This window comes from Biomphalaria glabrata, chromosome 8 (genome assembly GCF_947242115.1).
Source record: "Biomphalaria glabrata chromosome 8, xgBioGlab47.1, whole genome shotgun sequence".
Lineage (NCBI taxonomy): Eukaryota > Metazoa > Mollusca > Gastropoda > Planorbidae > Biomphalaria > Biomphalaria glabrata.
The window spans coordinates 35,175,650-35,189,320 of NC_074718.1; the positions used below are offsets into that span (position 1 = coordinate 35,175,650).

At 34.1% G+C, this 13,671-nt stretch overlaps 1 protein-coding gene across 3 annotated transcripts in view; it reads right to left on the bottom strand.

Annotated features, from left to right (window-relative positions):
* The window catches only part of LOC106056795 (uncharacterized), a 32,527-nt gene extending 19,439 nt beyond the window's left edge, over window positions 1–13,088 (bottom strand). Inside the window, exons 1-4 of one of the 3 annotated variants that reach the window (XM_013213648.2) lie at window positions 12,971–13,088; window positions 2,974–3,165; window positions 1,790–2,016; window positions 496–601 (exon numbers count right to left, since the gene is read on the bottom strand). In XM_013213648.2, the coding sequence (XP_013069102.2) occupies window positions 496–601; window positions 1,790–2,016; window positions 2,974–3,085 (445 nt within the window). In that variant the 5' untranslated portion in view covers window positions 3,086–3,165; window positions 12,971–13,088. Of the gene's footprint in view, window positions 1–495; window positions 602–1,789; window positions 2,017–2,973; window positions 3,166–7,293; window positions 8,135–11,232; window positions 12,035–12,970 lie in introns of those variants that run through there. The other 2 variants (XM_056037715.1, XM_056037714.1) reach the window with 2 other exon arrangements.
* Between the last annotated feature and the right edge of the window lie 583 nt (window positions 13,089–13,671).

A 13,671-nucleotide genomic window follows, 5' to 3' on the forward strand; every position in this document is an offset into this window, starting at 1 on the left:
CCCCCCCCCCCTTTACGCTTTTCCAACTGGTTAGACAAGTCATAGGAGTATTGAGAAAACTAAAAGTATCAAATTGCGCTAAACAAAAAGAATTAGTAAAAATATTTCTAATCGCAGATTTATTATTCTTAGTCTAGATATATTACAAATTTAATTACATGACTGATCCAAACTAATTGAAACAACTACCACTTAATATAAGCTATGTTTTTTTTTTCTTTTTTTTTAAGTATTTTTTTTATTTTGCTTGTTCTTTTTAAGAACTATCCTGGGAAATGCTACAAAGGTATTTTAGTTATTGTCTTTATTTTTAAAATCCTTTAGTAAAATTGAAGCCAATTGGATCAGGTGGAGAATGTCATTATTTTTTTGCAGAGTTTTCGAAATATAGAATTAACTGTGTTTTTAACTCAGTATAAATGGTCTGTTGAGTCTTGGTAAATGTGGTCTAATGCATTATGCATACAAATATTTCATTCAATTAAAAAGTCTTACTTGAAGCAAGGTCAGGAAAGTTCTGTATATCCTGTTGCAAGTGTCCAGAGCTTTGACTGCCCATAAATAAGTTGAAATGCCCAGAATCATCTGATGCTGACAGCGGCTGCAGAATGATACAAAAATGGAAGAATATTTTGAAACAGAAGGTTTGAAAGCAAAATATTGATGCACTTTTTCCTCCATTTTATACAAAACTTTTATAGTGTCCTCCCACCCTTTACAGCAAAGTAGTTTGCCCAATCTTTTGAATAATGTCTGTCATTACTTGTTCTAAAGCAGCTTTTCTTGAAGCTAAAAATGGCGAGGCATATTATTATTTATCTAGCCATAAACCAGTTTATATAAAAGTAATGAAGTCATCAATACTAATGCTAAAAAAAAAATAATTGAACTAAGAAAAATTATTTTATCTTCCAAGTAAGACTTGTTCCCACATATTTGGTTTTGTGAGGGTAACTGCAACAAGATAGAAGAGTCAAAACTTTCTCGTTAAGAAAACATTTCAATATATCTCTGCTTTTCTTCTCAATTTTCCCATAATTTATTTCTCTTGACTGTCAAACATTGTTTACAAGCAAAAAAAAAAAAAGGGTCCATGACACAATGTCTTAAATTACACAAGACTGATCCTATGATGATAATGCTGTTACAGATGCACTATACTTACTTTGAATGTTCCACACATTGGAAAATGCTGCCTGATTTTTTAATTTACCTTATTTGTTTGTTTTTTTAACTAGAATGAACAATAAGCCATACAAGACAGTAAATTATTCAGTAACAGCCCATGCCAGGCCTTCATTTAACCTTATTTCACCTTTCTTATCAAGATAAACAAAAAAAAAAGAGTATTGTAGATGTCAGAAATAATTTCTTTGCTGAATATGTGAGAGAACCTGCTATCGTTACACTATTTCTTGTGTTCGAAGGGCTTAAAATTATCTTACAATAAACAATAAACAATAAACTTTAATGTAAGTTTATTACATAAATTTAGTTTTATAATATATTCTGAATATATGCAAAGACTTATAAAAACCTTCCCTGACACCAATAATGGAGCTTACAGTACTCCCTGTGACCACTCAGCTAACTTGGGGTGGGGGAGGACCATTATATTTTTATCTAAAAAAGGGGGAGGGGATCCACAGGTAAAGGTATGATAAACACTGTTGTAAAGAAACACTTTAAAAAAATTGTGAATTATACATATTATTTATTTACTGTTGAAGTATTTAAGCTATTTCCAGACAGATCACTGTATCATATAGAATACATTGGTAAATTTTACCTGTTTAGCTTCTGTGGAGTCCTTTTTATCCTGTGATCCATTCAGAGATAGAAGAGATGCATCCTGCACAACATGATTCTGTTGTGCCAATGCAAGCCTACTCTGAGATTGCTGGCGACCAACATCCAATCCATTTAATCCATCTGCACTGTTGGTGCTGGATCCACCAGAAGAAACTGATGATGAGCGACTGGTACGTCTGTGTTCACCTATTGCTCCATGGAGATCTAAAGAAAAATATAAGTTACACAAAAATTATATTTCTTATAAATAAAGAAAGAACAAAAAAACAGATCGTAAACATTAAAAAAAAAACTTATTATTTTTAAAGAAAAAAAAATTTAATCTAAATGAGTATAAACATCCAGTGAAGTTGATGATATAATAGCTTTTACACATACGCAAGCAGTGTAGAAATGTTTGCAATTTTTTTTTTTAATTCTGGAAAATGTCAGCTGCATTTTTTTTTACACAAGTTTTGAAAATGAAAAAAAAATTTTAAAATGTTTTAGGGAAAAGATGAAAATGAAACAAATTCACTATTGCAGAGCAACACCTTTAAATTTTACCAACTACTGTTTCCAACAAAATATAGCAAAGTCAGGATTTTCATTACAGGTAAGTATAATTTACCAATTCCTTAAACCAAATGGGCATGCGCAACAGCTGAATGGTTAAGTGCTTGGCTTCTTAACCTGGGGTCCGGGGTTCAAATCTTAGTGAAGACTGGGATTTTGAATTTCAGGATTTTGAGGGTGCCTAGTCCACCCAACTCTATTGGGTACCTGAATTTGCTTGGGGAAAGTAAATGCAGTTGGTCATTGAGCTGGCCACATGACACCCTGCTTGGTTAACTGTTGGCCAAAGAAACAGATGACCTTAACATCATCTGCCCTATAGATCGTAAGGTCTGAAAGGGGAATTTCACTACTTACACCAATTTTGAGTTGTTTTTGTTTATTTTTGTAGTTTTTTTTTTTTGTGTTAACTAATAAGGTGTGTGTATGTGGGTAGAGGTATAGAGAGTTGTAATATTAAATATTCTAATTTCCTTCTATAACATTTAAAACTGATTAATGAAGATGGAAATGAAAAGGAAAAAATAAATAAATTTCTTCAGCACTGCTGCTTAAACATAATTTATTTGTATTATTCCTGAAGATTTCTCTATGTGAGTTACTTACTTGCAGTAGTGGAGTGATTGACTATCTCATCTACTACAGGTGGGGATGAAGAGGATGGTGCTAGCGGCCATGTGGGTCTGGTAGACTGTGAGGAGGGGCTGTGTCGAACCATTGCCTCAAGGCCCTGGTAGCTATTGCAATAAACAACCAGTAGATAAGCTTGTGTTTATCTTGTATATTTCAGGATCAATTCTGAAAAAGAAACAAAAATTATCATTGTGAGTTATTTTTAGTCATTAGCAGCATACACCATTTAGTTTAATTACAATAAGGTTAACTTAGTTATAACTTATGACAGATAATAACTTAACCACAGACAACAAAAAACTAATGTACATTTTAATTTTTTTAGCAGGTTTATTGAGCAAACATTTGTGCTTCAAATTTGTATCAATGTTTTTATTTTATTTTTGCAATTACTTAATCTTTGAAAAAAAAACAACTTTTTTTACAGTGACCTTCTCACTGTCATCAGTCAATACTTTGAATCAATTTTGTAAAAAAAAATATTAACAAGCGCACAACTAACAAAAGATTGCCCTTAATACTTTCAATTTATACACCAATAGGTCAAGGTTAGCAAGGCCAAAATTCCATTTAGACAATTATTTATGGAGGCAGAAAAAGGTACAATTTAATTAGAGGTAAATGGGGTAAAATTACTTTTGTTGTGCTCTAGCATGCTCTGTGCACTGTCTAATTTCTTTTGTGGACCTGTGGGGGAGGGGTATGTAGGGAGGTTTTTATGCTGCTTTTAGATGCTCAGCAAACACTATTCAGATTAAGTTGAGATTTGAACTCGAGCCCCCTTGTTAGGTAGCAAAAAGGTATATGCCACTCAGCCATTAACAAATTTAACTGAAAAATCAAACTCAAAATATAAAATGTTGCGTAACGCTCATCAGCCTATATAAATATTATAATACAGTATTCAAATACTACATCTTATTTTCCATTGATTTATAATTAACTAATTCAATAAACGTTGCATGTTCCAAACTTAGATGATGTATCAGAGCCATTAAGTTTAATAATCATTTTTTTTTAAATGTCAACATAACAATGACACACATGTATAATTTTGGTCCATATGTGTCTAAAAAAAAAAAAAAGGCTTCCTATTCCATGCTGTCAATCTAAGTGACAAGGATATAAGAGTAATCTCAACCCTTCAGTCATATTAAGATAAGATGATAATCCTCTAAGATCTGTCATCTGTGATTAGCATAAACTGTCATGTATTTATTTATTTTAGTTTTTTTTCAATTATGGGATATAGTGCTGACAAGGGAGATGATATATAGAGTGGTAGATCTTGTTAATTGTTGCACTTTGATGACTATAGAAAAAAAATTTAAGGAAATTTATTTACAAAAATGACATAAAATATAATTCCAAAATGAATACTTCTGTACTTCTCTGATATATATATTTATATATATTATATAACTTGTTTTGAAAATTACGCCAACACATTTTCTTTATATATAGATTTCAATCTCTTGAAAACATGTATGATAAATAAAAAAAAACTAAAAAAAACTGAGAAGGCTGTCATGAGTCATTTAGTCCATTTACAAAATGTAGACACTTGTTTGATCAGACTTAATGTAACATGTTGCACTATTTTAAAGAATGTAGACACAATTCCAAGAGAATGTAAACAATGCCCAAATAAAGATTTGTTTGCTTTGATTTACCAGTCACCCATCCCATTCCCAAGCCAGTGATGTGAGTAGGTAACAACAAGGCTGCTAGCTGGTCAAAATAATGTGTGTGTGTGTGGGGGGGGGGGCTGGAATAAGTCATCAACATGTCTACCAAATGACATGCATAAATTTTGTTAAGCAAATTTTTGAGAGCAACATTGAAAAGATGGGGACAGTGAGAAGAAAGTTCAAGTATCTAAAAAGCACACACACACACCCACACATAAAGTGTGTGTGGCAAGGGTAAGAACTGAATGACAATGTCAAGCATTCATAGAATGGTAGGTAGGTGGATGTAGATGGGATTTCCCATGGAATGAAGTCTGTCCAGGCTATACTAGCAGATACAGGTAACCAAGTGCTGACTAAGTAATATTAGTAAGTAGGTCTAACGATAATATTTATCTCAAATTAAATACTCATCAAACCAGAAAACACATTTTAGTTTTGGATTGGGGGCAGAAGGGGGCTAAGTAAAGGAATTTTTTAAAAAGGTTTGGGGTTAGCCTGGAGAGGGGGAAAATGTTTTTTTTTTGTTCAAATGTGTGTGTGTGTGTGTCGAGAAAAAAAAATCTAATTTTTCAGTTTCATTATGACGTAAACCTATAAATGTATTTATCTTTCCATTTTTTGTTATTTCCCAGCATGTCTGTCCTTCTTTAAACTGGCTTTTAAACACATTTGGTACTAACAAGCAGAACAAACCTAACACATCTGTGTGTGTATGAAAACTAGATGTAGCCTACACATCAACAAGCAACAGATCTGATCAGTAAGAATACAAATGTAAGTAACTGCGAAGTATAAAACGTTCGGCAATGTTGTGTGCCTCGACTAGTCAGGAGTGGATTATGGGAATGATTTCAGAGCAGTCTGAACAAGTTCTGTTACATGGGGTACAAACATGTCATTAAAATTCAAGAGATTGTACGTACGCAGGCACGCACAACATACATACAGTACACTCCAGTGGTAGACAAGCTACATATACGTGCCGCTGTGTCGTGCCATTCATAGCTTAGCGAGGAGACTTTTTATCTCTGGTGGGGAGGACAGCGGTGGTACTATTTATGGCAACCGAACAGCGTTATTTATAAGGATTTTCGAGTTTGACGTCATACGGCAGTGGGACGAAAGAACTACACTTCGTTTTGGAGTGGGACAGTAGCGTCATAGGAAACAATTTTTGTTGCCATCTACTCATTGTTATCTAACCAAGTTAGAGAGGTGTCATGAACACTGTAGGAGCTGTACATTTTACGCAGGCTAGGATACAGCATGAAATAGAGTTGAGTGGGGAAATTAAAAGATTTACGCTCTTCACATTTCCACTGCAAATTATTTGTTATAAATGAAAGAGAATGAGTAACTTCGACCCTAATTTAACTTTCTCTAACAACGCACACAAACACACATGCCTTTGAAACAACAGAACAATGAGATTATAACTACTGGCATATCCCCCTTTAATCGTAAGATTCCTTAAATCATACTTAAATGTTTCTGTACACTAAAACTGTTGTTTATGGAATACTGGTGCTCTCTAGACTCTAGATTAACATAAGCCTATATTTTACATCTAGACATCGGTGTTCTAATTCTTTCATTGGCATTGTAACATGACAGCACCAGTTGGCCTCTAATTGGAAATCAGAGTTACCTACGAATAATCGAAGTGCATTGTCAATGTCTGGAGAGGTTATTATTTACTGCAATGCCGATTTAGTCCAAAGAAAAAACAATTGAAAGGACATCTTAATAATCTAGCTTAGATTCTTTCACATTTTAAACTAGACTCAATGGTAAAATATTCATAACTTTAAGGCAAGGGCTTATTGCATTTAGTCTACTTATCTTTTGATTAGTATTTTCAAAATGTAAGGCCAATATCAGATGCATTAAATGGGCTTGTTAGGTAGGGCTTTCATGTGTCAAGTTAAACAGTAGGGCTGGATGTGGATACAGTACATTATAGTTTACTTTATACTTAGTTTACAATACATGCATTTCGTTTCTAAAAGTGGTTTTTTATTTTTCTTCAAATTTTTATTACTTGGGGGAAAAACTCGAAATTAAAATACACACGATACTTATTTATCCAAGAAAAATCCCATTTGTCTAGCCCCAGTGGTAGGCTATTTGTATTAAAATTAAATCATAATTAATGCCTGAATAATGGCGTATTTCAATTACTTACACAAGTTTAAGTTAAAACAACCATTAACATAAGCATTCAACTGCAGTTTTACATTTCAAGCAAATGATCATAGAAAAGACAAGAAAATTGTGTCGATGTGAAACAAACAAACAATAGAGAGTACCAGGCCCGTCCTACTTCCATAAAATACTTAAATATATATATACTTGTGAAAGATTCATCATCCTGCCTAAACTTACACTTAGAGACTTCTATATTCTAGTTATTTATAAAGCCTTTAATTAGCCCATGACCAAGACGCATGTCTATTTTCTTTAATAAAAATTAGAAACGTGATTTGCAATGATGGGGTTACAGTATAAAGATCTATAAATTCATCTAATTAATTATTAACGTACCTGCCAACTCCTAGCACACAAAAGTATAAATGGATCTAATAAACACTTATCGTACCTGCCAACTCCTAGCACACAGATAGGTCTTGACCACTAGGCTTACACTACACCAATAGCCTAAACACTTCTAAAAGAACTGTTCACTTTAAACCCTACCTGCCAATCAAATGCCTTCAACGCAATCAACGGCCTTTTATACTGGGATTTGTCTTCCCCTCACCACCCAGCCCCCGTCCATTTTCCCCTCTCTCTCTCGTTCATACCCCCCCCCTTTCTATTACATAATACCCCTCCCTCCAAAACTTACCCAACGTATTGGTAATGAAAAACATTTCTTCTATTCATGGTCACAAGGTCACTGGGGCAAATTGTAACAAAGAACGCCTAGTAAGCACTAAGGGGCAAGTCTGGAGATGACCAATCCAACTCCCGCTTACCCATTCACTTCTCTATCGACGCCCCTCCCCTATCACCCAATCAAGCAGCCAGACATAATGGTCAAAGTAAAAGGACGCTTTGCTTTCTGGCTCAGACATTGTGTCTATTAGCATATCTCGTTCTGCAACACTCATGGACACAGGTCACGTATCTACATGCACTCTTAAAAAGGGGAGGGGGAAAAAAACAGTTTAAGGAAAGAACAGAATGAAAATCTTGTCGTGGAAAATGCTACAGTGTTAAGTTTTTTTTGAAACAAAAATAAGGATATTAGATAATAGAAATACAGTTACATCAAAGTCTGAATCGGAATCGATTCAATAAATCATATCACATAAATCTAATTTGTAGTTTATTCCCGCCACCACTAGAATATTCAAATCTACATTCATTGGGAGGTCTCATGTAGTCTAGATTGAAAGACACAAATGCCCAATACTTCACAAAGACTCAATGGTAGAGACACCATAAGTTAAAAAAAAAGGGGGGGGGGAGGGAGTTCTGTATGTAGTTCAAATGTTTAATAAAGACAATAACTTAACCAGAATATACAACGATGCTCAATGAAAGGGGTCTCTTAGAAAGCACAGGCTATTACTTTTTTTTAAAGTCCCAAGAAAATTTCCACCGAATGGAAAAGGGAGGGAAGAGTATGTACGAGCCAGGAATAAATATGCGCGTGAGAATGTGGGTGAGGTGGTTAATATCCCGCTACTAAGTACGTAACATTGGGTCAGAGTTCTAAATCACAACCTTATGTCCAGACGTAATCAAGTTAGTGAACACAAGTGAAGTGTGGAGATAAGAGCCGGGGCTCCTCGTCTACTTAATAGATTCATTCCAATGACTGGATACGTGATTAGGGGAAAAAAATGCACTCCACCTCCACGAGTGATATTGTCGGCCCCACACTCGGCCCTAACACACACACATTTTTCTTTTCAAAGAAATACAAGAGAGGATCCCCAGCGTTTACTTCCTAACTAATTCATAGAATGTAAGAAACAGAGACACTTGATAAAGATCACGAAGCCCTGCAATGATGTGTTCAATTGAGTCTATTTCAACACAATCAGAGACAGACGTTGGTTAATGGTCTCTATTTAATCTAGACAGAAAGGATAAAACCCTTGAGAGAAACACGATTCGGTGAGACCATAATGTAACAAGCCATTCGGACATCCAACAAAAATCAGCCTGGCGCCTTTGACTTGTAAACGTTATAACGCCAATGCCAACATTTGCATTTGTCCTACTGGATTTGAAATCTTTATAAAAAATACAATTTATTCGTTATTAAGTAAATTATCAAGTAATAGCATTATGAACGCTAATCAGCCTGGCAGTTACTTCCATGATCAAGTACTAAATTTTGTACTCATAAAACAAGAAAAAAAAATGTTTAAGCATGATTGAAAAATCAATGTTGAAATCCAATCACATCTTTTTTTTTTTCTTCCTACTACTAGTATAGTGGTGAATCTGCTTTTAATCGTTTTTTTTTGGATGATTTTATTCCAAAGACAACTTGTAAGATGTCTAATACGCCACATGACACTTCAACCTAGTTGAGTTGACATGCAAACCACAAGTATTGCAATCAACATCAAGAGACAACATAGACAGATGGGGGGGGGGGGGGGGAGGTATTTATCACGACAGAATTTTTTATTTGAATGTTAAGGACCTTATGTAAAACATGAAAGAAATGTGTAAACACAATATGCAATGGTATCTTTATGAAGGAGACATTGTGATTATACAGTTAAAACTACAAACACAAAGTACACCTTTACACTCCAACGTAAACAAGGAATGGCAGTTATGTTAAGTCTATAAAAAAAATTTTTTTTAATGTCTATCGTTAGTGGAAAAAAAAAGCACAAACGATAGTCATGCTGTGAGACTGTATCTACTTGTAAGGTAACAAACATGATACCAAGCTGGTGGGGGTGGGGAGGACGACATTCTATATATGGGCAATACTGGCAATACAAGTTTCAACAACTACATTTTGTTAAACACACCTGGATAAACCCGCAAGTCAGAAACAGCTAGATGTCACTAATGACCTGTACCGGCAATACAAAGTTACTACCAAACTAAAGTGAATATCCGAAATCACATGAACTTGACAAGTATTGTATCACATCTATGTGTCCGAGCAATGGACATGTATGTCCAAAATGTAAGCCAGGGTTAGAAATAATCCCAAGCACCGAACTGAAGGCACACACCTAACGATGACGCTAACTTCCCTCTCAATGGCCTCTTATGCTCACTCGTGTCAACTGGCATAATGAGTCCTAAATCACACTGTGTTGCAGTACACACAGCACAGTAATAACACAACAGCCAAACACATATACAACATATTAACTCAATGTGTAGCGTGCAGCAGTACAGGCAACACATAAGCTGAGCACAGTTAAAAAAAATGTTTATTCACACTGAGTTGCTATGACAACACAATATTAATAACAACTAAACACATTTACATTGCAAACGTGTTGTTGTTGTTGTTTTAAGCCCTCATAATCGTAAAAATAAACCGCACATACACATGAATACTTTGCTCACAGTAAACAGCAGATAAGCTCAACTAACCATGATATTTGTAGGCACACATCTCTTATCACACAAACACATACACAGATAAAAACAGTTTCTCTTAACTGTCATCACTCATTCTCACAAACAATACACTGACACACTTAAAGCTCTTGGATGACATTTCTTCCACCCCTACACCCCAATCATTGAGAATATTTGATGAGAAATTCTTGACCTAAGATTGGAAGATATAGATGTACTGGTAATAATACTACAGTGTTTACTCATAGGGTGGGGGAAATACCAAGTTACAAGTGAGAAGGCATACAGCATCAAGTGAATTCATTCACACAGCCATGTTAATCATCATACCATGCTTGTTAATTATTCCATAGAATACTCTCAACAAAAACCTTGAACCCAGCAAAGATAAATAAAACTAACAAAATTATATAGCACTATATCCTGTGGGGAACACATATACATTCTTTGTTCATCCATCCAACTATGAACACTTTTGAATAGCCTTGATGTTACCAATCAAGTCTCATCAACCAAGTGCATCACCAACCCCTCTGAACAAAACAAATTTATATTACTGAAAACTTTTTAAAACAGTTAGGTCAAACTGACCTATAGATGTGCTTCTATTTATAGCTGTGACTATATCAACAATCTTTTTTTTTTTATTTGTTAAGATATGTATTTTAAATAAATAAAGTCTATAGAAGGATGGCTATGAGTCATCCTTTTTAATGTTAAATAATAAAGAATTATAATAAGATCAAGATCTAAGTATTTAATTACAAATATACTACAGATCCAGTCATCAAGATCTTAGATTCAGGCCTGAATGGAAAGTTGAGAAATCATTTTGTATTCACACAAAATCAATAGCTTATTTGAAATTATTTAATCTAGTACTCTAAAAGTCAAAACAAAAACTGAATATCTAGAGTCTAAATCTAGATAGCATGTCACAAAATGTTTCTTAGGCTTTACTTACAGTAAATATTGTTCACAAGTAAGAATATTACATGGCTAACAGGATCTTGAACTTCCATTTAATCCATATCAGACTAATCTAGCACTAGAATTTACATACAAATTTATATATGAATCATGACTCAAGATTTTTTCTAGATTATTATACTATATTATTATAATCTAGATCTAAATCTAAATGTAGTCATTTCTAGTCATCTAGATCTTTACCGGCAATTTTTAATCTGGTGTCTAGATTATAGACTTCTAAATCTAGATCTAGATCTCAATATCTATATCCTATCTATAAGTGTAGATCTAGATAATGATCATAGTATTCAATCTGTGATCTTTTAACCAACTTTGAGCATGATTAAGATCAACAACATTGTTTAATCCAGGACCCAGTCACACAGATGATTCATAATGAATAAGCCTGCGACTGCTAGCCTCCTAGACATCTCACTTAAAGCTGCGCCTGTTGCGAACTGACTGCCGGTATTGGATGCACACACACAAACTGAACCATTATGATTCATTACTACACAAATAACATAGCCCCCATGCTCTATATATTTGGGTCTAGATTAGATCTAGAGTCTACATCTAAAACTAATTTTATAAAAAAAAAACGCTCAACATTTTTGCTTGAAAAATCAATTTATTACAATCTAGTCTAGGCATGCAAATATTCCCGCATTAGGCTAGTTATGACAACAACAAAGCAAGTTTATTTTTAGCCACCTACTTTTCCTAACACTAACAGCTGAACAAAACCGGGGTAGGCCAACGACCTAGATTTAGAGTAGTAGACAAGTATTTTTTTCCCAGTCTTACAAGACTAGATAGATCTCTAGACTATAAAATTACTATATATTCTATTAATCTATTATAGATCTAGATCTAAATCTAGATATTATTATAATAAATGGATATTAGTCTATATAATTAAAAAAAAATATTCCAAGTCTAGTCTAGTTTAGTCTATGACTATCACTAGATTCTATGTCTACTCTATGTGACATCTAGATCTATAGTCTATAGTATATACAAATTACAATCTACAGCAGCTAGATCGATTTCTAGACCCTCTAGATCTAGTCACTCTAGATTAGATAGATTCTAGATCTAGGATCTAGAATCTAGATTCTATCATTCTACATCTAAAGATCTAGACTAGAGTCACTAGATCGATCTAGATCTATAAATAAGTGTATTATCATAATTATGATTTATTCATGGTAATGATTTTTAATGCAATAATTTAATAGCGATACAAACTTGGCATTTGGCTTTAATCGCAGTAGCCAATCAGCTGTTGAGAGGAGACCTCGTCTATTTGCCTAACATGCGATTGAAAAGATCAATAATATTAGACTTGCCTAGATTCTAGATAGAATTTAGATTATATTTTAGACTTAGCTAGATCTATATCTATATAGATAGTGACCAAATAAATGAGATCTTAACTAAGTAATCCATATTAGAACAGCATTACAGAAATGTAAGAGTTTTATTCAAAGTATAAAATAATCATTCATCATATCGTTTGATAATCCAAATCGTAGTATGGAGAAAAAAAAAACAATCCCATTTTAGGTCAAAACCTAACCTGTGTCTGTGTGTGTGTCTGAGACTGAACAATAAATCAGAATGAATAACTAAGATTGTATTCGGCGGCGAAGCGGACCACGATGAGAAATAGATCTAGGATCTAGACCTACTTAAGATTTATAGATTAACAATTGTTAAATACTTACTTGGTAAGTATTCTAGCTGGCGACAATCGTTGTACAGAACTTCATGTGTTCTCTGACCTACGTCCCAGCCATGACAAAAGGTTTCAGCTCGCTGAGTTGTGTGAGAATCGGCTAAGAATAGACTTGTCTGCTATGTTAACGCACAGCGCCCTCTACTGGCACGCGCTCAGTCGTTAGTGATTTTTCCTTGCGTTTTCGCCTGCTCCGTCGCAGTTTATTTCAGCAAGTTTTATTTTTTATTTATTCTATTTTCAATAAACAGCAAAAACAAAACAAAAATGTGAAGAAATATAGATCTATTGTATTCAGTTGTTTTTAATAAATATCTTAAATAATAGTAATATCCTAAAAAGTCTGTAGATCTAGCTAAAGTACAGATCTAGGCTTAGTCGTCATTGAGTAGATATAGGCAGAACCCTAATACATCTTTGCAATAGTGTTGAAAGTTGAGTCTAAGACTCCTGGAACCAGTGGCGTCCCTAGAGTGGGTGTCACCCGGTGCGGTCAGAGCAGGGTGTCGCCCCCCCCCTCACCTCAAATTCCAATTTTTTTCGTTAAGCCATAATACATATACTTTACATTAATTAATTATTAAATAACTATAAAAGGAGTGTCGATTCTATTTTAGAATTCCGTCTGTTACAATGTATCTATAGTTCAATTTGGCTACAATTCGGCCTTAAGTAAATTACAATGTTTTG